The sequence below is a fragment of the Trachymyrmex cornetzi genome, unplaced genomic scaffold (genome assembly GCF_001594075.2).
Source record: "Trachymyrmex cornetzi isolate Tcor2-1 unplaced genomic scaffold, Tcor1.1 scaffold121, whole genome shotgun sequence".
NCBI classification, from domain to species: domain Eukaryota; kingdom Metazoa; phylum Arthropoda; class Insecta; order Hymenoptera; family Formicidae; genus Trachymyrmex; species Trachymyrmex cornetzi.
Window position 1 is genome coordinate 663,941 of NW_017295773.1, and position 26,416 is coordinate 690,356.

The following is a 26,416-nucleotide window of genomic DNA, read 5'->3' on the forward strand; positions in this document are numbered from 1 at the left end:
TGTTGACTCGGAGTCGGGTCGAGTCAGTAATCGAATACGCTATTAGTCTGTGCACACTGTACAGCGAGCTTTTATTAAAGCCTGCGGCACACGATGCTTGTTTTCCTGCTGGATTGTTAGCTGGATTAGAATCTTGCCACTGTATTGGCTGCGATGCTGGCACTGACACAGTTAATTTAGCTTTTCACCAAGGAATAGCATCCGTGCGTCGTAAAAGCTCGATCGATCGCTATACGGAATGAAAGAAAGAGAAAGGGAGGGGGGAGAGAGAGAGAGAGAGAGGGAGAGGGAGGGGGGAGGCTGAGCTACCCTTGCATCTGTGAACACTGGACGAACGTACGCATGCTCAATATCATTTGCTCCTTCTCTCAAGAACTGCATCGCATAGGGATAATACCTCGCGAGTAACATCGCGACGGGCAAATGTAGCTCGCGTAGGCTCGTCACTTTCTCTACATTTTTTTGAATGTAATCTAGAACCGAGAATATAATTATCGTGAGAGACGAGGCAATTATGAGGGAAAATGTGAGTGTGTGTAAAAATATAAAATCATCGAATTCTCTCGACATTTACAATGCAGCAAAAACCTCAGCGGACATTTTTCTTAAAATTTTTTATATAATTTTTCATAATTTCCATATGAATTTTAGAATTTTTCAGAAATCTTTTTTTAGAAAATTTCTTTGATTTTTGATACAAATTGGAACATTTTAGAAGTGCTGAGAAAGATTACTTATATCTTTTCTAAAATACTTTGCATATGTGAATTTTGAAATATTTCTAAGATTTTTTATTCGTACATTTCCAAAGAAACTTATAAAATCTAAAGAAATTTAAAACCTTTTTCAAAATCTTCATAAATTGCAAATATAAAAAATTCTTAAAAATGCTATAAAATATTACGAAGATTTTTTTCATTAAAGAAATATTGCAAGTTCAAATCACTCCAAGAGATGGCTAATAAAGGGATGGAAAGATTTATGTGTTTGCAAATATCGGCAAATTCGAAAATAATGAGAGAAAATATAAATTAAATCTCTAAAAGAATCAATAAATTTTGGCAGAAATTGAAGATTTAATATCTTGTTTTCAAAATAAGAAATGTTAACTTTTTACATATTTAACTTTATATATATGTCATATAGCGTAAATTATGTGTTATTCTTTTTCAGGATGGAATTATGTTATGTTTTTTATTGATACTCGCATTATGTACGAGAGTATATTCAGCGAACGCCAGACATGTAATTATCAAGAGAAATTACAGTGATCAAAGTGTAAGAGGCTACTTAGCCGAGGTAGATAATTATAAGTATTTGATACAATAATAATTAAGTCAAACTATACTGCTATTCAAATAAATCAAATAAGTAAGGAGTCATATACGGTTGAGACTAAATCTTGGTGCCTAATAATATTTTTATGTGAATTTTTAAATATCTTTTTTGATATGATTTCTTTACTTATTTGAAATATTTGATATTATAACGCACAAATATTGTATTATTCAATAAAAAAAAAATTAAAATGATAGATTTATTCTTAAATTTTTGAAATAATGAATTCTCCGGTGTTTCTCAGAGGACTTGCTGGTGGAACGAAGTGTGCAAGGAAGAATTTCATAGTAAGTTTCGGTGTCGTTGCCCGAAATGGTCCTATTGTCGTTCACCAGGAAGATATTATGACGCACACTGTAGTATGACACGCACAGGCTACATATGGACCCAACCCGAAACGTCATTAAGTCTTGAAATCGATAAGTAAACGATGCTATGGAGTACCAGTCTCCCGAAGAAAGACAGGTGAATTAAAAAAATCGATAGAATCCATTTCGCATGGCAAAGTTCATGAAATAAAGTAAGTGCAGAAATATAATCTTTTTTTGTTAATAGTTTACCGTATTTTCTTATTCTTAACAATTATTCGCCAGTTCTTTAATAATAATTTTCTAATTAATTTATTTTAATTATATTTATTATCTAATTAAGCTGAAAACGATAAGAAATATCAAACTATTTTTAAATCGCTAATTTCGATTATACGATTTCACAGAATTATTTTCGACTAATGTTAACGTATGAATTTTGTACAGGGATAGCAATATACGATGGAAAATATTGAAAATCAAACATCTGTTCAAAATCAAAATCGGCGTTCGTTAGAATTTTGCAGATTTATTCATCAGTTATAAGATATGGCATTAATTGTTTTAAAGGTAATTTTCTATTAATAGATTTATCTAGAAAAAATACGGGAACGTTGTTCCAAAAATGACATTCAAAAGACATTTGGATTTGGGAGAGCAATGTAATTTGTATTAGAGCATTCACAAATTTACGCTGCCAAGAATTTATGATTGTCATACTACATATAATAAACTCATTATGTGATTGCTATTAATAAAACTCTGACGAAATAATTTGTGAATAATTTACTCACTTATATCCCATAGATTTGAGATTTGTTTTCCTTTACAGAAGATTAATTCTAAAAGGTAGTAATTATATATTACTTATTTGTTCAGTATCTGATTTTAATTTAAGCTTATCATATATTATTATAGTATTATGTACATCTTGCGCTATATATGTATGTACATCGTGCGTCTGTCTTAGCGCTGCGCTGATATAACGTATCTTCTGATAGAAAAAAGATGTATTAATAGCAAAAGTCTAGTAAAAAAATGATCTTGTTAATTCAATAACAGTATTAATGAAATAAATAACATTTTAGTAAAACAAATACATGACGTATTGGTTTCATTGTTACTGAATTAACAAGACTATTTTTAATTAGATTGCTTAGCTAATTCCCTATTAATACAACACCATTTTACTCTATACATTTGCGAGTCCGAACCGGGAGGATTTCGTTCGCCTACAAATTGATTGCCCATGCATCGTTTGCTTACATCTCATTTGTTTACATATACCTATTATTGCCTAACAGCTCGATTGCCTATAAGCAATACTACTATTCTCTGCTTTAAAAACACAAATTCTCTGTTTTAAAACAAATTCGCTGCTTTAAAACACAAATTCTTTGTTTCAAAAACACAAATTATTTTTTTGGCACACATCCACTCACATCGGTCGGTGCCTAGTAACCACTAGTAACTTTTCAATAATGAGAATATTTTACTTTAAATTAGTCAATTAGCGATATCGGAACTCTCTCAATAATACATGTAAGCAATCAATCTGTAAGCAAATCAAATGTAGACAGACGGCTGTAGGCAAAAGGAACCCTCTAATCTAAACTAAACACAGCGAACATAACATAATGTTTATACATATAACTGTATAATTGTTATGCAAATTATACTGTATAATTATAACTATTATACGCTATCAGTCAAAAGTTTCAACTCTGTTTATAGAAATTTTGTAGTATAAAGAATAAAATATAAATACAATTTGCATGTGTTATGTTTTTAAATGCATTGTTGCATATGTATACATGTTTTCACTAAAATAAATTTATGAGAAAAAATTATTTCTTTATAGATTTTCTACTTCTCAAAGCCTAATATCCTTAGACTTTGAATAAGAGCCATAAACTCTTGGCATTCTATCGATAAGTTTTTCAAGTGTTTGAATCAAAGATTTGTAAATAATTTTATGCTTAATTTTTGCAAGAATATTGTTTACATACCATTTTCTTAAATGTTTATTAGTGTCTAGCGCAAAATTTTAAATTGATGTTTCTTTCAATCGATATGTATTTGTCTATTTAAAAAATTTACTTGTATATATAATTTCCGTTTACAATTATTTTCGGCAATTCACCATTAAATATTCCGTGATTAAAAATAAAAGGGTATATCATATCATAATTCCGTATTTTATATATAAAAGATGGAATTGTTAACAAAAGTATGCTTTTGAGCAGTAAAGTCCACAACCTTGCTTTAAGAGGTCGTAAACCGTAAGACGTAAGTTTTTGTAAGTAACGATATATCGGCCACAGAACTTATGCTTTTGGGCCGTAAGAATCGGATTTTGCTCAATTCGCTTAAGTCTAACGGTTAAAGCCTAAAGACTGCGCAAAAACAGTTTAAAAACAGAAATTATTGTTACTTAATCTCTTTCGACTTATGACTTAAGGCCTCTTAAAGCAAGGTTGTGGACCTACCCTAACGTATGACGTTGTATGCTATTATTTTGTGTTTTACTGAAAATGCTACAGAAAGTTATTGATTACCCTACGAACACATAAAATCTCTGACGTCAATGGTCTCCAGGATACGATCATCCCTACCCACTTTTCTGGGACAGTACCAGGACACCTGCGCGCGAATATCGATCAACGCCCACCTGTCTGATTGTACCGGCGAATTCTTCCTGGAGCAGATGCAGTTGATTTTAAACGATATCTGACACAACAGCTCATCATTTCTCACCGACTATCGGTATCCAATTTGTTATTTTCTGTGTATCAACAAAATTACAACCATCTATTTCCTTTATTTCCAGCATTTTCATCCAAGTTAAAGTGAAGTAATCGTTATTGCTGAATAAACAATGAATTTCTAATAAACAATTAAAAAAAAATTATTATAGAAAATCTATGTTAATTATAATACAAAATAACGATGAGAAATAGCAATTATTAAGTTTATCATTGACGTTTTGATCGCAATAATTCTCCACTCTACCAATTATATTGTGTTCTCGTATATGTTTATGCCCCTGTTACGTTGCGCTGTTAATTTCTGATGGTTATGTTGTAATCGCCATTGTTCTGATACATAAATAATTTATAGAAATGCTTTATTTCGATCTATAATTCAGTTACAGCAAAACAATTTTTTTTTATATCTTCTTTTTCTCTTTTCGTTTAATCGAATTTTTCATCGAACTTGTTGAATCCTTTTGTTCGTATTATGTCAGACATTCAATTCCCTTCATTACTTCTCATGTACTTGTTGCATTAATTTCTCTGGAGCTATATTTCCGAGGTGTAACAATTTAAATTCGACAAGCGCTTGCGCGTATTATTGATTCAACACCTCAGTTTGGACCTCGTCAGCTGTGAGATTTATGGAAGAGCAGAGAGATAATGGCGAGTAGAGGAAACCAATCCCTTCGAGTTCTCTTGATATGCGCAGTAGTGATATTTAGAGATGTTTCATCCAATATCAACGATGGAAGTTTCGATGGAAGTAACTTCAATGAATTTGACGCTCCTGACCAATTTTCTCACGTATGTAACTAATTTATATTTAATATCTTACATCTTAATAAATTGTTACGTCGTAATATTTAAAATGATATTTACGCGTGTAAAAACTTAATAAATTAATAAACACATTCCTCTGTTTACTTAAGTTTTTACTAATACCCATCTGTGTTAATTTCATAGAGTATCATTCAAGTGTTTATTATGAGGCATTATATATCTCCAATATTGCCTCAAAATCACCCGAATTATATTTTAACAATATTATAATAACAATAATCCTGTTCCGTAATAATCATATGTTTACGATTTTCTTGTTATCTTTATTATACAGGATCAGTTTTCGGAATCCTATAACGCGCCACTGCATCCCATCGAAAATCGTTTCTGGCGAAGTCCCGAAAATCTTGGTGAGGTTTCCGGAGTCGCTGTGGAATCGACGGGAAATCTCGTAATTTTTCATCGCGGAGATCGAACATGGAATTACGAGTAAGTCATTAATAAATTAATGAATGCAAGTCAAAGACATAAAAATTTCATATTCTTTAAGAAAAGCAATGATTGCTGAAGCATTTAAATACTCTGCAATACTTTCTATATTTATAGTTTTGTATTTAAAAAATATAATAATAACTTTGAAGATGGTTTTATTTCAATTTATTTTAATATTCAATATATAACTTTCTCTTTCTGAAAAATTCAATTGCGTTCAAGTGTGTGTGATTAATTTATTATTTTTAATTATTCATTTTATTTTATTTGTATTTCTTTAACTTTTAATGTAATTTAAATGTATATAAAAACAATTTTTCTAATCTGAAATACTCTCCTCATGTTAATAATTACTGCGTTCAATAGAGAAAGCAATTTTGTAACTGTTAATTGTAAAATTCTTCAATATGATTTGTTTGTACATTTAGATCCAGGAATCAAAAGCAAGAACTAATCGTATTGAAAAATTTTACTATAGTTGTAAAACTGCTTTCTCCGCTGAACGCAGCTAATGTATTTGACGAAATTTTAGTACTTTCGATGAAAATGCAGAATACCAAGAGAAATACAGAGGTCCCATTCGTGAGAACACAGTATTAAAGGTGGATTCTAAAATTGGTAATATTATTTGCGGTTGGGGAAATCAAACGTTTTATTTACCGCACGGAATTCACGTCGATCCCTTTGGAAACATATGGTTGACTGATATTGCTCTCCATCAAGTATTCAAGGTATGTAAAGAAATTTGCATTAAAAACACACAAATAGCCTCTATTATAATTAATAAATGATAAAAAAAGGAATTCTAAATCTTGTTGTCAAGTAAATGAATCGTTGTGTTATAATTATAAAACATTATCTTAGATCATAAATGTGTTTTTGTTAGTAATTATCAGAGTTGAGAAGTAATACTAGTAAGTTAAGTTATAACACTGTTGCTATTACTTTTTTCTGTAACATACTGTTAATGACGTTATTTGTTGTAACACTAACATAGTCATACTTGTTCAATAACAGTAGCAAATTTAATAATTATTTTTGTCGTTACTTTTTATACTTTGAACCTATTTATGGCATAATTTCCGTGTATTTTTTTTCTTATCTTGAATATACATTGTTAAATTTTATAGGGTCAAATTAACTTAATGTGAGTCACCACTGCTCCTACTCAATAATATCGTTATTTTTTTTACTAAAACAATGGTTATATTTGACACTATACAGTATCAATTTAACATTATATAGTGTTAAATTTAATCATCATTTTAGTTAAAAATAACGATATATTTAGTAGGAACACAGTGGCGACTTACATTAAATTAATATAAACCCTATAAAATTTAACAGTGTAGGACAATTGTCATAAATAGATATTGAAATCTAGTATTTATAGTTTGTTATTATACAAGATGATTCAAACAATTTTTTTAATACATTTGTGGGGTAGAGCGGACTAAATTGAATATTGAATCGAAGAGTTTTCTATCATTTCGAAATTTTCGCAATTTTTTTAAGTTACCCAATGAGCAGAATGTTTAAAATTACTGTCTAAAAATGCTTCAAGAATCTTGTGCTCAGACTCTAACTTTCCAACCCCCATGATAATTATATATAAATAATGAATACATACACATATTAAAATTGCATTAAATAAAATAATTGAAAACTTAATAAGAATTCGTTATTTATATACAGCAATGAATTATTACAACATGTTATAATTAATCTTTTATTATAGTTATTAGAAGCGCCACTGTCGACGGTCAAAGTTAGATGTTAAACTAATGTATATATATTCTTTAAATGAATTTATCTCAGAAATGTGATATTGCGCGCTGTTACTATATCGGACTTTCAACACTATATCCATCTGAAATATTAGTGCGTCGGTGATCTAAGGCTTAATTAGAACGTCCACACGACACGCAACAGATCCGGTTTCGATTCCCACAGCCGAGGTAATATTTTTCGCAATAAGTTCTTTACAGGTTTTAATATGTATGTAACTAAGAAATAGAAACCGACCGAATTAATGTAACAACATAATATATTAGTGAAGAGCGCTTTAGGGATCGGTCAAAGTTGGAAAATCAATCTGAAATGCTAATAATCGCGAGCCGAAACGCGTTCGGACAATCGCGAGTATATAATCCCCCCTTTATTTCAAATAAGATTGTGTTTTAATGTCCAAACGTTTCGGCGCACAGTCATATTTAAGATTAATTAAATTCACGAACTTAGAATATTATATTATTTGGAACTTGCAACTTTTACCGATCCTTAAAAATATGCATGTAACTAAATTTGAGGGGATTATTAATATTTCAGATGGATATTGTATCCGATAATAAAAGCGCCGCGCAATCTGAGGAATTCATTTAATTAAAGAATACATATATGTATATATGTATTAGTTTAACATCTGACTTTGACCGTCAAGTGACGTCTTCACGTACTTAGGTGATGTACTCCGGTCTTGTTTCTAATCTTATTGTTATTACTGTTAAAAACATATTAGAGACTATCTGCATAAAATTATAGTACTCGGCTTCCGGTATTCCTCAACTGATTCTCGGTCAAAGATTTGAGCCTGGAAGCGATATAAATCATTTCTGCCAGCCAACCTCAGTCGCGGTTTTACCGAGTGGCGACATTGTCATCGCTGACGGATATTGCAACAATAGAATAGTATTGTTTGACAAAAGGGGCAATCCTAAATATGCTATCGGTGAAAGTACGTTTTAATATTACCAATAGTAATGTTAATAATACATATTATATAATCTGTTTTAAATTTTTGTTTGTACTAATCCTTAAATAGGGATATCCTTAGGAGGAAATTCTTAAAAATTCTCTTTTCTGATAAAAACATACTTTCAATACACATATTTATTACATATTTAAATAAAGTTAATGTATTTGCGATTTTAGATTGGATTAATTTGAGAGTCCCACACGCCTTGACGATTTTGCCAAATGAACAAGTATGTATCGCTGACCGCGAAGATTTGAGAATTGTATGTCTGGATGTAACATTTTCCGGATTGAAACAAAATCCTCCTTCTTATCTTCCTTATTCGATTCATCATCCGCAATTTGGTCGAATATTCGGAATTGCATCGTATCGTAAGTAATTCACGATAGTTGCAATTTTTGTGTATAAATAATTACTATTATATTAAAAATAATTCTTTCAATCTCATGTTAGAGTCCAAATCGAACCGATATTAAACTAAATCAAGCAGCAAAATAAAATGAAAAATATTAGTTTATTAAATAAAAAAATGGGTGAACTTTCGAAAACGCGTCCAACGCCCGATTATCATAAATTTTGGTAGAAATACTCTAAACGACGTCAAATGAATGCTCTTGATTGGATTTTTACCGACAAAAAAGTTTAATGCCAAAAATGTAAAAAAAATCAACAATATTATAGTCATATCTCATTTTTCAATACTTTTAATTATTTATTTAAGTAATGTTCTTTATAAATATATTTAAGAAAAATTTGCTATATAAAGTAAAAGAAATAAAAGAAGATCAATTTTTAATTTAATTTAATTTGTTTGTGTATCAATTACAAAATAAAAATAAAAACAGCGATTACCGAGTTAAGCGAGAAAAGTTAGGTGCACGAGTGCATAAAATAGCAAGACACTAGCAAAATATGGTGCTCTAACGTCTACCGGAAAGAGAGAGTAAAAAATTACAGTTATAAAAGCGCAAAGCGGAACAAAGTATGAAAATAGATCAAACTTAGAATACAGAATGGATAATTACGAAACATAAATTTAACATAAAAGTTGAATTACAAACATATTTATACAACATATAATATGAAATTTATGTAACATATTAGTATTTATATATTAATTTGTTCACATTAAATATAATAACTATGAACAAATTAATTACAAAATATAATGATAACAATAATAACACTACAAATCAATAATAAATGTTTTTATTACATTATATGTTGATAATTTTAGGTGGTTTTATTTACGCCATAAATGGAATGACATTTAAAAATATACAAATTAGAGGTTTCACGATTGATCCTATAAATCGGAATGTAATCGAATTTTGGAATCCGGAGTCTTCAGTAAGATTTCTAATATATTTGAGAATTAAAATAATCAGTCTCTAATTATACATGTATGTATAAGAAGATTATATTGTATTTTTTTAGGCCTTCACTATGCCTCACGCTATTGCTGTGTGCCCTTATGGTAGAGCCCTTTATGTCTCAGAAATTGGACCAAACAAAGTATGGAAATTCGATCTAGTGACCAAATCTAATAACACAGATGTTAAACAACTAGTATTACACAGGGATTGGAAGTAATTAACCGTTACTTATAACGCCGCGCAGTTACAGTTACCTTTTTTGTAACGGGCTGGAAACGACGTTAGCTTTTTTTTTTTTATAACTGTAACGGTAATATAGTTATATTTTTTTGGTGACGATAACGATTTTAGTTACTCTTATCGTTACTTTTCATATTTTGAATCTATTTACGACAATAATTTTTTATACATTCAACCTTCAATCTTTAGCTTTAATAATTTGTTCATACTTCAAGATTGTTTTAAATAACGTCTTAAGATGCTATAAAATGGCTCTTTGTGATTGGTTTATATATCTTAAGAATTTCATAAACTTATATTATAAAGTTGTATTAATATGAAAACGAACTTATTATGAATACCAATCTTTAAATTTGATAAAAGTGATACCATATACAAAATTTATTGTACAATATCGTACCTTATCCGGATTATATTTCAAGATCAAAAATTTAATTGGCGTTTAATTTGCAAAATTGGATATATGTATGTATAAAGTCGTTCTAAAATATTATGTACGAATTTCTAGTTCGAAAAAAAAGTATCTCTTTTAATTGTGTTTTTATATATCGGTCTAGTGTTATTATTGTTTATTGCTAATACATAAACGAAATATTGCAAAATTTTTTAGACTGATCTTGTTTCAGCATTAAAAAAATAACAATCGTTCTCGTTATTTTTTAAGTAATGGTAACGGTAACTATAAGTTATTTTTTTATTTGGTAACGAGTATCGGGGTAATCAGTTATTTTCAAAAAAATAACTTTCCAATTTCTGATATTACAGATGAAATCTGTCGTTTGATGCTATCAGGAGACGCGGTAGCGTCTCCAGTCAAGTATATTTTTGATGAAGTTTAGTATATTAAATCCTTTTATATTATTATGAAAGGAACACCATATCATGAAAGAGACGCTATAGCGTATCATTTACAGAAAAGAAACTTATTGTAATAAAAAATTGTTTTGTTTAAATAAATTGATATGATTTAAAAAATGCATATATTGGGGAAGAGAGAGAGAGAGAGAATATAGATTTTTACAATTAAAATAAGATAACAACTATGTCCGTAAATGCACTTAATACGTATAGATATGAATATTATGTTAAATATTATTGTCATTTACACAGCAAAAATAACAATTAAAAAAAGAAACAAATTTTCGAAAAAAAAAAAAAAAGTTAAGTTAATAATAAAAATAGTTCTTCACGGGTTTTATAATTTGGTATAATAATTTTTTCGAAGAGCACGTACGTTTTAACGCTTTCTTTTATGTTTTTTTAAATTAAGCTATAGAAGAATCAATAATAAAAAATAATACCATTTGAATTTTATTAAAATTAAGTACACAATAAAAATAGTATCACTTGGGTTTACCTTTTAATTTGGTACAACAAAGATAGTACACTACTTGGATTTTATAATTTGGTACAATAGTTTTCTTTTCAAGATGGATGTATTCTTGGTACTTTTTTTACCTTCTTTAAAAAGGTAAGTCAGATATTAATCACTTAATATATCACGCACTTTTTTTCTTTACATGTACATATACCGAAGAATCTCAACAGGTCCATTTTCAAAAACAATTTTCCAAGGCCATATAAAATGTCGCCTTGATATTAGATTTTGTAAGATATTAATTTAATTCTTGTATATAAAATAATAATTGTAATTCATATAAGTGCAACGTGTACTTTATACTTTTTGCATAATACAACTATCAGAGATGTTATAAGAAATATGTACAATTTTTCTACGTCATTCCGCTATTGGCTCTCAACCTTGACACTATGATTGCATTAAGACTTTACGTCAGTATTATTCAGTCATACGTCACAAAAATTCCGTGATTAATTATTTATAAGTACGCAAAGTTTTTTCGAAATGGATTCATTTATATAGTTATCTCGTATTATGCGCATTCAGAACATGTTGCGTGAAGAATTGAGCGCATGAACGAATGATTACAAACACGTAAAGATATACGCAATCAATCTGAAATATTTAATCCCCCCAAATTTCCCGAATTTAATCTTAAAAAACTGTAATAAACTTATTGCGAAAAATATTGCTTCAGCCGGGAGTCGAAAAACCCGGATCTCTTGCATTTCGTGCGAGCGTCCTAAGCCTTATATAATAGTTTATGTAAGATCATGAACAAAATAAGGCGCTACATGGCGACTGATTTCTCATAATCTATATTTAACCCAAAATCAATCGCGTCCAAATTTTGCGCACACCTTTAGCGCATATATAGTTCTCGTCTAAACTATAATAAAGTCAAAATGTTTATTTTATTTATTTTACAGCACTTCAAAGATAAAAAAATTCGAAAAAATCTGAAAATAATCTTTAAAATAACGCTATTTTTTTTCTTTCTAATATTTTTTTATTATAGGTCAAACGATAGCTAAAACTCATATGGTTTAAGAATCTCTTTGGTTTTTTCGTTTTAGACGAGCAGTAACAGTCGCAATCATGTTACCGTGTATAGCGCCTTATTTTTTTCATGATCTTACATAAACTGTTATATAAATGAATATTATTTCTTGAAAAATTACAACAAAAAAATTCTAAAAGATACTTGAAATACGTACTAATATATAGGAACAACCCTGATTCGAAGAGATCTTACGAATTTTTCAGAAAAAATTCGTGGAAATAGCCTAAAAATCAAGTTTCTAGACCAGAATCCCCTCTTAAAGCGCGTGAGCATAAAAAGTAGTCTGTACTCAAACAACACATCTAAAATTGTGACATAAGACATCTTTAAATCGTCTTTTAGACGCAAAAAAACGTCTTGACCCGATTTTAGACACATTTTGTTGTCTGGGTAGCTTCTTCCAACGTTCGTTTGAAATGTACGAGCTATAACAGGAGTATATTAGGACATGTTGAAGCTTGTAATGCAATCTAATAAATTTCCATAAAATGTTACTTTTATTTCTAGCTTCTCCTACCTGTTCTCATTGATGATATAATGATCAGGCAAAGTTGAATTGATTCAGTCATTTGTGTGATCTTAGCGAAAACACTATACTTAATGTGTCTGTTAAACGCAAAAGAAGCGTTATATTCAATAGAAGATTTATATTCAATACTTTTGTATTCAGTGTTATAAACTTCATTGAATGTTCACATATTATTCAAACTATATTATTCAAATTATAGTAATAAATTTTCATTTTCCTAACATTGAATATGAGTTTTTCACTGCAAAACCGCCCAGCAGTAAAATAACGCATTATAACTCATAATATTTTTTCAAGGGAAAAGGCTTTATAGTCTGCTATCTAATATATTGGATTTATACAGGGTAGGTATTGTCACCTAAATTTAATCATCGGGATTTCGTTTGAAGCAATTACGCGCTTAATTTCGTATACTATTTACGATCATGAAAAAGATTTGAGATCTATATGTCCCTATGAGATATTATGTCCCTAATAATAAAGATAAAAGACGAACGGGACATCAAATCTTTTTAATGAATCTACGATCATGGAAATAATTTTGCTCATAGTGTTTTGGAATAATTTGTATAGGTGAATAAAAATATATGTGCATCTATATATATATATATATATATATATAAAATTTAGTGTATTTCATTTCATCTCCTCGTCTATTTAGGAAAAAATTGATGGAGTGGACCTCGCTTTGTGTGGAAAATCTACCGCTTCTTAATGGGGGAGAAAGTGGAGTGTCCATGCATTTTTTTTTTCATTTTTGCGAATGCTTTACTCCGATCTCATGACTAATATAGATGATAATGTAATAAAAGCTAAAAAAACTTAACATCAATATTTCAATAAAAAATAAAACTGTCTTATTCGGTTTTAAAATAGAATTTTTTCCCACAAAAATCACAAGTCTTCTCTTAAAACATGGTATACATGTCTTTTCATAACTAATTCTGTTAATTACTGAAAAAAATCGCGATTTTGAGGGAGCACCACTTCTGAACATTTACCATTGATTTTTTTGAAAATTGATTTTGCCATTATTTGTCCTCCTTTAGATCATACAACTTTTGTTCGAAACATTCTTTTCTCATATCTTGTTTTTCAAGATATTTGCCTGAGGCAATTAAAACAATGGCACACCCTGTATATGCACAGCATAATCGTGTATCTTTTATAATTTTTTATCACCGTATAGCTAATAACATAATGTGATTAACATTGCTTTTTCTGCATAAAAAAATAAAAAATCATCAACGCACGATTCTCCACACACACACACACACACACACATATTAGAATTTAGTATTTCGTAAAGAAAAAATTAAAGAAGAGCTCAGCTAATTACGCTGTTCTTTGTTTTCTATTTTTAGTACAATTCTTTGATATGCTAGAAATCCTGTCTCAGCTATTTTTTCATCGACATTGAACCATTCGTCTAACTCTATAATGCGAGTGATCGTGCATCTTTTATTTTTTTATGGCTTTCTCAACTATGCAACAGCTGGGATACTTGATGTTCCACAGAATGTATCTAAAAAAGTGCAAATGGACAAAGAACAATCAAACAATAGGTACATTTCTCCTCAAGGCAATCTCATAGTAAGTATATGATTGTTATAGGGTGCTTTCCAGCAACAGACACAGACGACACAGTGCTATTTCATTTGTGCGTTTTTGTTGTATGACAAATGTATGCAGGACAAAGAGGTCCTCGGATTTCTCTATCCTACAGCCAATCAACAAATATGAAAAATTTTTCGGCCTGAAGCTGATACTACATTTGTCGTATGACAAAACATTTCAAGCCTATTGGCTGCAAGAAAAAGAAATCGGGATCTCTCTACCCTATAGCCAATCAACAAACTCAAAATCTTTGTCGTACGATAATAACTAGCCCAACATAATCAATCATAATATCTTTGTTGCTTGCCAATGTTAAAAAAAGATGAAATGATCATTGTTACACTATCTCTTGCTGGAAAATGCATCAACAATTATTCTGGTAAAAATAAGAATTTTACTAGATTTTACCAGAAATATTGTATCAACCAGAATTCAAGTTATAATAGTTAGAATTTCAAAAATTATGATTCCGTTTTCAACCAGAAAATTTTTTCAATATACATTGGTTAAATTTTCGATTGAAAGTGCTCCTTGTGTATATCATTATTGATCTTTCTTCAAAACTAATAGCAATAACATTTTTTTTCACGTGCTTTTATTTTTTTTCAGTTACAGATGATAAAAAAAGCAGGTTATCCTGTGGAAACTCACGTAGTACAAACGGAGGATGGTTATCTTTTAACACTTCATCGTATTCCACGTAAAAATGGTGCACCCGTGCTACTGCTACATAGTCTTTTGACTAGCAGCGCCGATTTTCTTATTCTCGGCAAGGATAAAGGACTTGGTATGACATATTCAACACCTAAGAATATTTCTCTCCCTAAAAGATTAGGTTTCTATTTGAAAAAATTATCAAGTTTCAAAATATATTTTTTTAATGCAACTCTTAATAATGTATGTAATTTTTAGAGTATTTTAATTATTTTTTAATACTTGTATTTATGCACACGTATAAGAAATTTGTTGTAAATGATGTTTTTCTTTATACTAGCTTTCATACTGGCCAATCACGGATATGACGTTTGGTTGGGCAATTTTCGTGGAAATACTCACTCAAAAGCACATGTTTCATTATCTCCATCGAATTCAAAATTTTGGAATTATAGGTATATATGTTCATAAAGTAAAAATAATTAGTGCATTGAATGTAATATTGTCATAACAACATATTATTTAATTTATGGCAAAAAATCAATTAATTTACTTTTGTGTAACAGTATATTTTGCTATACTCTGTATGTATTAGCTTTCACGAACTGGGCATTTACGATGTACCCGCGATGATTTTATATATTACAAAAATGACTTCACAACTATTGCACGCATATATCGGCCATTCACTAGGCTCAACTGCTTCTTACGTAATGGCAACAGAACGTCCAGAAATTACTCGAATGGTGCGAATAATAATCAGCCTTGCACCTGCGGCTGTTCTGAAGCGTGTAACATCTCCATTACGGTTGCTCGCCTCTGTCATAGCAAATTCTCAGGTAAAGTGTCATATGAAAATACTCTTAAAAAATAATTTATTATCAGGAGATAATTTAAAAAGACATCCAATATATGTAAGAAGCTGCTTTTATTATTTCTATCTTTTGACTTCAGACTACACACAAAATATCGCATTTTTTTTCGAGTTTTATTATTCTTTTTATAATCCACTTTTAATTTCAATTAAATATTCTTTAAAATATTACAATTAAGATCAGAGCAATTTAAGACTTCTTTGTATAAACCACGTTTCAAAGAGTTGCTTCAAATTTTTTATTCTCAAGTATTCATTGAAACCTGTAAGATCAGATTATAGGCACATTACATCGCGGTCTAAATTCAAAATGCTCTTTTGCAGGAGCTGTTGCAACTGCTTGGTATAAATGAGATTCTGCCGATCAGCTCTATATCCTCCTTGAGTAAGTCTATCTGCGATATCAATATAGAGATATGCGCCAATGTGCTATTTCTTTCCGCCGGTTTCGATAGAGAGCAATTAAATTATGTGAGTATTCTACAGGTATCGTAATGAAACTGATTTCCATTTCTGATCGGGTTTTCGTCATCATTTCATCCGCATGATCACAAGTTGTCCGATTTTTAGACTTTGCTGCCTACAATTTTGAGTCACAATCCAGCTGGTACCTCGATCAAAATGCTAAAGCATTTTAACCAGGTACTTGATTCCGCGAAGTTTTGCCAATACGATTACGGTCGCGTGAAAAATCTACAGATCTACAATACACCCGAACCGCCGGATTACAATCTCGCGAACATCACCGCACCGTTCGCGTTGTTCTACGCCGAAAACGACCCGATAACAACCATCCCGGTAGGTGTAGCGAATAAAAGCATTTAAATCAATAAGAGACAAATTGGAGATTAACATGCTTTAACCGTTTGTACACATAAGGCTTTATATCACAAAGGAAATATAAAAGCGATCACAACATTGTTTCTTTAAGGACGTGAAAGAACTCATCAGCCTGTTACCCAATATAGTGGACGAATATATAGTGCCGTTTCCTAAATTCAACCATCTGGATTTCGTATTTGCCATAGATGCACCTCGACTTGTATACAATAGATTACTCAAGGTCCTAAAATTTAAGTAGGAATGTTATATTGATAATTAAGAAATTGCAATTGTATATTTTAATAAAAACATTTAATTCTAAGACGATTTTCTTTTTGCGAAAATTTTATACGAAGTATAGTTTTTAATTATAGTAAGAAATATTTAGCGAATAACGGAAAGCATACGGTAGGCAAGAACGGTGTAACTCATTGCCCGACGCAGACGGTACGTACGTAAGTACAATCGTGGACAGAGAATGATTGTAACACTTATTCAGTGGATTTCAGAACTCAGCCTGCTCACCGAGTAATTGATTGAGGATACGAGGACCTTTTTTCTGTGATCGCAAAATAATCCCTTTATTGTCTTGCCTACCTATATTTTTTCATTTATTCGTGCCTATTTGTGTGTACTTATTTGCGTATACCTATTTCCATCCGCGTATTCTTATCTACCTTCATAAAAGTGCAGTAACACCGCGAATATAATCTATTATTATAGTACAAATGTTCGAAATATATCGTAGGGATCCTAAAAATATTACATCCCATGCAAGTAAAATAAAAGAGATATCTTTAGGATATTTCTTTGATGTATTTTAGACACATATGCTATATGGGAGATATATGTTAGTACCTAACTATGTTCTATCGTGTTCTGGTAAATCAGTGGGATAACTTAATCGCGATCATACTAAATAAATAATCAATAATTTAAAAAATAAAAGAACTCGCAATTTGCGAGCAAATTTGCCCTCCCGAAGGTAACTATCCTCCCGAATATTTAGCTTACCTTTATATACCTTTGAAACTTTATTTGGGCAATATTCTGGCCAATATTCTGGCTTTATATATGCCAAAAATCGACATAAGAAGAGACACTCCTTTTTATTGCCGGCAAATCATTACCGGTAATAAGCATAAGTTTTATGCCTTTGTACGATGCGCGAAACACGAACGCGTCGCGAAAGGGCCATCACATTAATGAAATCAGTTAATCGAAAATAATGTAATAATTCTATTAATATACGAGTAAATTATGCGTTTATTCTTTACTCGCGTTTATTATTCGCAATTAGAAATATGTATCTAGTTATTAAAATATGAATTTAATTAAAAACAAATCTAAATAAAAAAAATTTTTTTATGTTAATAGCGTTTTAATTCGAAGAGACTCCGTCGCGAATATTACAAAATTTAGTTTCTTAATATAAACTTTATAATATAAAAATACAAATTTTACTTTAAAAATAAATAAATAAAAATTATTCAACCGATTGCCATCCGATCAATCCAAGGCCCATACGTGCATTTTTATCGATTCGAGCGATACGATGCTGAATTTCATCTCGAAAACATGCGGAGATAAGAAATTCAGAGGAATGACGTAAGATTCGAAAGGAACATAAATTTCCCTCATGAGTATTAATAAAAATATTCTTTTTACATTATTTATAATCTTTTTACATTATTTATAAATTATTTAGTTATTTTTTATATAAAAATATTATTTCATAATCTATAAGTATTTTAAGTGACGCAAAACTGATCAGAATTTTAAAACAATTACTAAATAAAATTTTTCTATTTTATGACAAAATGTATATGAATCTCAAGTCATTGCTATACTTCAACTGGTATGAAATCCAGTTACCAATTACTACGTATAGATAAGTTACATAAGTTTAGGCTAAAGTCAGTGCATTGAGAGATAAATAATAATAATTAAGAATCATAAAATATCTTCTATAAAAAAGCGAAATAAATTGTACGAAATATACAAGTCGACATTAAAATATTTGTTACTATTTCATTTTAAAATGTATACGTATAATTATAAAGCAATTAAATAAAATTCTGAAAATTCAATATCTGTATATATGTATGTAATTGCAGTTTTTTGCACTAACTTATATAAAATTTAATCCTGGATAAATATTTGGGAACAGGATAGATACACTGAGAAAAAAGTGTTTGATATTTGTGATTATAATTGCATAGTAAAATAATTAATTATGATTAAGAGGTCCACTTTTATGTTTATTACTGCTATAATATTAGTAGTGATAATAACCATAAGTGTATAGTTCTCTCAACATGAAAAAATTATACAATAAATTATGATAATTTCAAATATTAATATAGGAAAACATGAAGATGTAAATGATAAATAAAATAAAAATTATTGTTCAATAAATGCAACCGCAATTACTATGAACACATTTTTTTTTAATTAATTCACTCTTTATGTGGTAATAACAACAAAAAATATATTAAGAAAAATTAATTCTCAAACAGTACGTGCAACAATTATTAATAGCATAATTGACTATGTATGTTAAAATTACTATAAATATATAATTGTCCCAAAAAATGACTGTAAATTACAGTTAAATTATGGTAATTGTAATCATTTTTTCTTTCAGTGTATTTGATGATAAATGAATACCGTAAACCAATTTGAAAATATCTTCATATGCACAATATATTCAATCATAACAAGGCATCCAGAATTAAGTTTATCCTAATCTGTTCTAACTTATCCATTTTAGGGCAACGGATGTATAAAATGATATACATATAATTATCCGCATATTGTTATTAAATCTACGCAAGCATGTATTTAGGTATGTACCTACATGAAATACTAATAAAATGACGACACATCCATTACCCCAATAAAAGTGTTAAATCATCACTCACCGACCGATGCGCAACAGTGGAATTACATCTGTAACGTCGCTACGATGATTCTGCAATAAATTAAAATCCAAATTAAAACAGGGTAAAGAAATAATCATTATTTAAAAAAACAATTATTATATGAACGTATACAGTTTTCTGGAAAATAATCATGCAAATTTGAAAATATAATTTTTATAGGCATCGAATTTTGTATCTATTATTCAATCAGATATAAAATAATTGTATAATCTCTAAAGGAGATCTCAACAAGAATAAATTTACCAGTATAAAACAAGTATAAAATTTTGTTTGTATAATTTTTAAATAACTTTACTTTTTTCTAATTATTATGTTTATATTATCAAATAAAACGATTTAAGAACAAGTAAAAAAAGACTAATTTTACACAAGTAAAAAATATTTACCGCAAGATTGCTCCACCGGTGCCCGATGTCTCTCCCAGACCTCCTCCTCCTCTCAGAGTTGGGTTGACATCCTCTCGCACAGGACACTCGCGTAAAACACTCGCGAATAATACACTACAATCGCCCGCGGACTAATTATTTATAAAAGTCTTTCGCGTCAAACTACAATTCCATCGAATACTTTATGAAAAGTCTATTAGTCCGATAACTTGAACGGCACTCCCGAAGCAAACGCGCGACGCGACGAACCGGCTGCGGTTCGTTCACTTCAATTAAATCGGCGGCGAGGGTACGTTAGCTTCCCCATCAGTGGATTTTTACACGAAGAGAACGATTTTATTCAACTATCTAAAAATTTATCTAGATATATCATTCAGATAAATGCGAAAATTTTTAGATACTTAAGAAAAACATTCTTTTCGTGTATATCCTCCGGGTACTGAGCCCTCCCACCACGTCAAGGTCGTACCCGTGAGAGGGAAGATATCATCTGAAAAATATAATATACAGATATTATCTATATTATTATGCAATTATCGGTAAACTTTTAGAAATGTATATCAAATACTCATCAATTCATTACTACTACGAAATAAATTCGGAGCAGATAAAAGGGCTGAATCTCTTATTACGATGTCTGTAAGATTAGAGTCAATAGAATGGGCTAGAGATTAATAAAAAAGAATATTTCTTTTATTACCGACAAATAGTTCCAAAGTTACACTTAATTTTCCATACGGATCATAACGAAAGATGTATGAAAATGAAAAATTAATTAAATTATTAATTACACAAACTATATTAGTTCTGAAAGTAGCATGAATTGCGTTATTTGCATGAGTATTTATTAACGTTGTTTTTTACGACTGTGTGATACTATTCGAAGCATAATCGAGAATTATATTCAAGCGAGAGAAAATTTTACATTAAACAAAAATTTTACATTAAACAAAAATAACTCATCCGTATAATTATCGCGAAAAAGTAATAAATTCTGTTTTTCATCGCGTTTTAATACTAAATGAATGAAACGTACGAAATATCTATATTCCGTGATATATGATTATGTATCATCTCGATCCTTTTATGAATAATTAATCGTGCGAGTTAATAATCGTATATACTATGAGTAAAGTACAACGTTATCTAACATTTATCGCAATTATGTTTCAAAAAGAAATGTGAAATTGTCAAGACGAACGTCACGCGGCATGACTACCTGCCCATATGAGTCACGGTATGAGAATGACTACGCATGCATGACTGCGCGTAACATAATTACGCACCACCCGTCCGCCCGTCCGCCCTTCCACCCTTCCGCCCTTCCGCGTCAAAACAACCCCAAGGCCGCGCGCCAACCGTCTAACTGTCGAAATATTAACGTATTTTACAAAATAGATAAAAATAACATCCTTTACATTTTTAATATTCTCCGATGAACAGACTTTATTGCACGGTTTTTGCTTTACTTCTTACATTTGTTACGCACACACTCAACTCATGAATATTTTTGATATTTCAATTGTGATACGATAAGCAATTATTAGTTTGTTATAACTTTATTACGAAATCCGCACAATGTACACAATGTTTTTAATAAAAGATTGATGCTTTGAGGCTTTTTGTTACTTTCGTATAGTTTAATCCTGTCATTCACCTTTTATTTCGCATTCTTAATCCGGGAAAAGTAATAGGTAAATTATGTTTGAATTATTTATCGCTAAATGTACAATATATATGAATGCTATTCATATATATTATTCTTATATATATTTAGTCCAAATGGTTTCATAATTAAAAAAAAATGTTTGCATTTATCTTTATTTAAAGAATGTATAACATATTATCAAGCTCTTACTTTTAAGTTATGTAGATAAAAAGTAACGATTAAATAGATTTGAACTTAATATAAAAATGCAATATCGCAAGGCTATTACTTATGACCATTTACACCTTACGATAATTACATATGTATAAATAATAATTCCGCAAGGAAAAAGCAATCTAATCTAGATTATCTATATGTGTTTATTCTATCGCTCAATACTGCTGGTCAAATAGCACTTTCAATTTAATATACTTTACAGTGTAATTCTTGCAAAGTTTCCTAAAGGATCTAAAGAAAAAAAATTGTTTCTGAAATTTTTGCGGGAAATATTGAAACGCATTTGTGTTCCACACATGCAGCAAGATATGATTTAAATTTAGTCAGTGACCATGACGAAAACAATCCAGAAAGCATTGGCGCCGTTATTAATCATTGGCTCGTTCTGCGGTTTAGGCTTGTTCGAATATCCTCTTGGACAACCTAGACCGTATCTCACTTATTTGTATTTCTTAATCACATCGACCTTTTTTACGTATTTCTTATATTATCTAATTTACAATAATTATGATCCATATCTATACAATCTATACATATCTTGGCCTAATGTAATAATAATGATCACTGCGATTGTGTCGATGCTTGTTAGCATATTCCGTTTTAAGGTAAGAATTTTTAAAGATACTCCAATCTCTAATCTTTTTTAATTTTCAACATTTTTTTATCTTCATTTAGTCGTTAAACGAAGTTTTCTTCATGTAAGACTTTTTTCTCAAAATGATGACGTGATAGCCAACTTTTACTATCATGTTCAGCAAAAATACGTCGGAAATGACTTTTTACACTCATGTTGCAAAATGGCGTTCTGTAGTATTCTATATATAGTGATCCTATTTTATGCGTAAAGCACGTTTTTTTAAGTAATACGTTTTAAAGTGAGCCTTATTCAGCTCAGATACCTTATAATTTTTTAAATCTTATATTTCAAATCTTAATTATATTTTAATAACTTCTCTTTCCTCTATCACATTCTCTATACACATGCTGATAATAATTTAATTTCTATCGACATGTAGAGAATTCCAAATTCCTCTTTATATCACAATTATAACATATAAATTAATATGTTTCTTAAAGGAATTAAAAATGTGCTTACGTAAACTTTCTATAGTGGATGATACATTGGAAGTGCTTGGAACAGCGAAGGAATATCAACGGTTGCGTAATTGGATAATTCGAATAATAATTGGATGGATTGTATTGTCTTTTTTCATGAATGCATGCGATAGTGTTTCGTTGAATTACAAATATTTCAGCATCACTCATATATGTGTTCCATTTTTGGCAAATTATTTGCTTCATGTCAATACATTAAGTGCTTTGACTTGGGGAACTATCCTGAGGTCGGTATAATAAAAATATATATATATATATATACATTAATATGCATATATATATATATTTATAATTTATTTACCTACTTTTTAAAGTTATATGTATAGAACATTTCACAGACAATGTGCGCCAAAATATTTATAACTTGTAAAGGATTTTTAAAATTTCTTAAATGTTTTGAGATTGTTCATAAGATTTAAAATAAAATTTTATCAATAGCATTGTTATTGTAAAGAATGCATTGTAAAATAGCCTGAATGATAAAATAATATTAAAAATAAAAATATATTCTGTTTGAAAAATAATAAAATCATATTATTCTATATGCTAAATATACAGGTATACTTAAAATAAAAGAATAAACTTCGAAGATGAGTTTTAGGAAAAACGAGATCACACCACAAAACGTGAAAGAAAATTTATAATATAAACTCTATATAAACATTATATAAACATATATTCGCAAATCCATTTCTGATGAGATATAGCTCAAACAAATATTTATTAATAAAAAAGTAATATTTATAATTTAATACTATAAATTTTTTATTTTTAATTACAACAAATGTTCCAAGTGTCTCCTATTTAATTCAATACGTGCACGAACACGTCAAATTGTTGAGCTATTAATAAACATTTTTAATTATATATCTCAATAAGTACACAAGTTTGCGTATATATGTATATATGAATTTTTTTCATGTTTGGTATAAGAAATGGTGCTCTCTCTCAATTTTTATCCCCTTATTTTAGTTTTATGTAATATATTAAAATAAAAAACACAAAATTCTAATTTATTGTTATTTCTCATTACTTATTAATAATAAAATATATGTATGTATAGCAATATATTAATTTTAATCAAAAATATAGTAGATATCTTCCATTAAATTCTCAGATACACTAGCTCCAGATTCCAACAAGTCAATAAACACATTCATGTATTTTACTTTGATCTGTTAAAAGACAATGCAGATTGTACCAAAAGACAAAACAGATTATTAGTCAATCAACGGAGAACAGAAGCTAAGGAATACAAGAAATATATGTGGATTGTAATGTAATTGTTAAAAAACATTAAATATACATATGCAGGATGTTTCATTTGAATTGATACAGTCGATTATTTTTAAAATACAGCATTTTCAGGAAAAATATTTTATATAAAAGTTGTAAGATTAATGGCATATATTTTATATGAAACATATACAATGAAACATCAATGTTTTAGAATAAAATTATGTGGAGTTATGTAGAGTTACGTAGAATAAGTGGCACAGAAATATTAGTGTTTTCCTTGGATAGCATTGTTAAAATCACATAAAAATTATTTTAAAACTTTTAAATGAAAACTCCTATTTTTGATTGCATATTCTTGTAGCTGATTTCGAAAATTTTTGAAAGTACTTTTTAAAATAATTAACGAAACAAAAAACTTCATTATAGTACTTAATAAAAAGTAATTTTATTACAGACCATATCAACTAAAATGAAACATCCTTATATATATATATGTATAAATATTATTTTAACTTCAATTTATTTGTGAGATACGCAAACTGTAAATTGTAATTAAAGTTTAATTTTTATACTAAAACATTTTTGTTTAGACTATATCTTATACATACAGTCTTTGTGTTTCGTTTAATTATAACTACGACTATTACGGTTTAATTACAGGCATGTCCATCTACAATTGTGCCTCATATCACGCGAGCTGAACAAAGTATTCAATATACAAATGTCATTACAAATGACATCTTACTTTGCACTTATTATAGAGCTATGTCGCGGAATTTATACTATATATATAAATAAAAATATAATATTTGGACAGCTTTTAAATGGTATATTTGTTTATATTTCGGGCATCATATTTAGTATCATGATTCTAACTTTAAACCATATCTGTCAAACTATCTACTATAAGGTAAAGATAAATTATAAGCTTTAAGTAATTATAAGTAAAAAAAAATTAACCATAACGAAACATATATTAATACATATTGAATAATTTAATTATTTTTTAAGTTACTTGATTTTATTCCTTTTGAATGAAATTTTCAATTTAACTCCAAGCTTTAATTTATTAACTACAAACTTTAATATATTGATAATAATTTCAGGCAAACGAGACAATAGCAATTCTTTACAAATTATCCAATAATAATCTTGATGTAGACCTACGTGAGCAAGTAAATAATTACTACATAATTTCATATAGAATTTTAACTATCTATAGTTATTCGTACCTAACTTTACTTTTCATTCAATTGTTGATTTAAATTAGACTCTACAATTTATACTGCAAATAAAACAGAGGGAGATAAAATTTGGCATGGGAGTTTTCAACTTTGGTTATGATTTTGTTGGCCGGGTACGTTCTACATTTATAGTAAAAGCATATAAATACATAACTCAAATATATTCAGTCTTCCGGAAACTGTATAAATATATCTAAATGGCCACAGATATTCAAGTAATTTTTTTTCAATTAACCGCATTACATATTTTTTTATTATTATTTTACATATTCAAAACTTTTTTCACAGTTAATGCAGTTTAACAAAATTGTTCTCATTAACTCATTAATTTTATTGTACAATAAAAGCACACTTTTCAGTTCTATAAGTCAATTGTGACCGCCTTGGTGATGGTAATACAGATGCGTTATACGTATGAAGACTCTCCACTTCCGTGACAATAATTATAAATAAAATGTACGAGTAAGCTATACTTTCTAAAAAAAAACATATGTATTTTATCTGTAATAAAAAATAAAATACAAAAGTATGTCACCTTCTTAATCTTTTACTTTTATTTTAATTATTAGCAATTTATTTTTTAGTCTTTATTTTCTAAAAAAAGACTGAATCTCTAAATATAAGCAAACATAAAATG

The 26,416-nt window shown here is 29.2% G+C and overlaps 3 protein-coding genes across 6 annotated transcripts; all 3 read left to right on the forward strand.

Annotated features, from left to right (window-relative positions):
• The first annotated feature begins 361 nt into the window (after window positions 1-361).
• Window positions 362-2,410, forward strand: LOC108767503 (uncharacterized). 2 transcript variants are annotated; one of them, XR_001940432.1, is made up of 4 exons: window positions 362-526; window positions 1,174-1,299; window positions 1,583-1,858; window positions 2,094-2,410. XR_001940432.1 is itself a non-coding variant. In XM_018517418.1 (4 exons), exons 1-3 carry the CDS (start codon window positions 515-517, stop codon window positions 1,763-1,765), a joined length of 321 nt encoding a protein of 106 aa, XP_018372920.1. In that variant the 5' UTR covers window positions 362-514; the 3' UTR covers window positions 1,766-1,803; window positions 2,094-2,410. The 2 variants fall into 2 exon arrangements, 1 of the variants encoding a protein (XP_018372920.1); XM_018517418.1 differs by having other exon boundaries at window positions 1,583-1,803.
• A 1,887-nt stretch (window positions 2,411-4,297) lies between these two features.
• Window positions 4,298-10,215, forward strand: LOC108768099 (peptidyl-alpha-hydroxyglycine alpha-amidating lyase 2). Of its 2 annotated transcripts, none has more exons than XM_018518387.1 (8): window positions 4,298-4,412; window positions 4,949-5,206; window positions 5,517-5,671; window positions 6,207-6,405; window positions 8,216-8,408; window positions 8,606-8,800; window positions 9,667-9,779; window positions 9,867-10,215. In XM_018518387.1, the coding sequence occupies exons 2-8, from the start codon at window positions 5,063-5,065 to the stop codon at window positions 10,020-10,022; spliced, it is 1,155 nt and encodes a 384-aa protein (XP_018373889.1). In that variant the 5' UTR covers window positions 4,298-4,412; window positions 4,949-5,062; the 3' UTR covers window positions 10,023-10,215. The 2 variants fall into 2 exon arrangements, with proteins under 2 accessions (XP_018373889.1, XP_018373894.1); XM_018518392.1 differs by having other exon boundaries at window positions 4,962-5,206.
• A 4,152-nt stretch (window positions 10,216-14,367) lies between these two features.
• LOC108768115 (lipase 3) lies at window positions 14,368-17,093 on the forward strand. 2 transcript variants are annotated; one of them, XM_018518403.1, is made up of 7 exons: window positions 14,368-14,590; window positions 15,224-15,401; window positions 15,609-15,723; window positions 15,864-16,107; window positions 16,467-16,613; window positions 16,713-16,940; window positions 17,022-17,093. In XM_018518403.1, exons 1-7 carry the CDS (start codon window positions 14,438-14,440, stop codon window positions 17,070-17,072), a joined length of 1,116 nt encoding a protein of 371 aa, XP_018373905.1. In that variant the 5' UTR covers window positions 14,368-14,437; the 3' UTR covers window positions 17,073-17,093. The 2 variants fall into 2 exon arrangements, with proteins under 2 accessions (XP_018373905.1, XP_018373915.1); XM_018518413.1 differs by lacking the exon at window positions 17,022-17,093 and having other exon boundaries at window positions 16,713-16,967.
• Window positions 17,094-26,416: the final 9,323 nt, after the last annotated feature.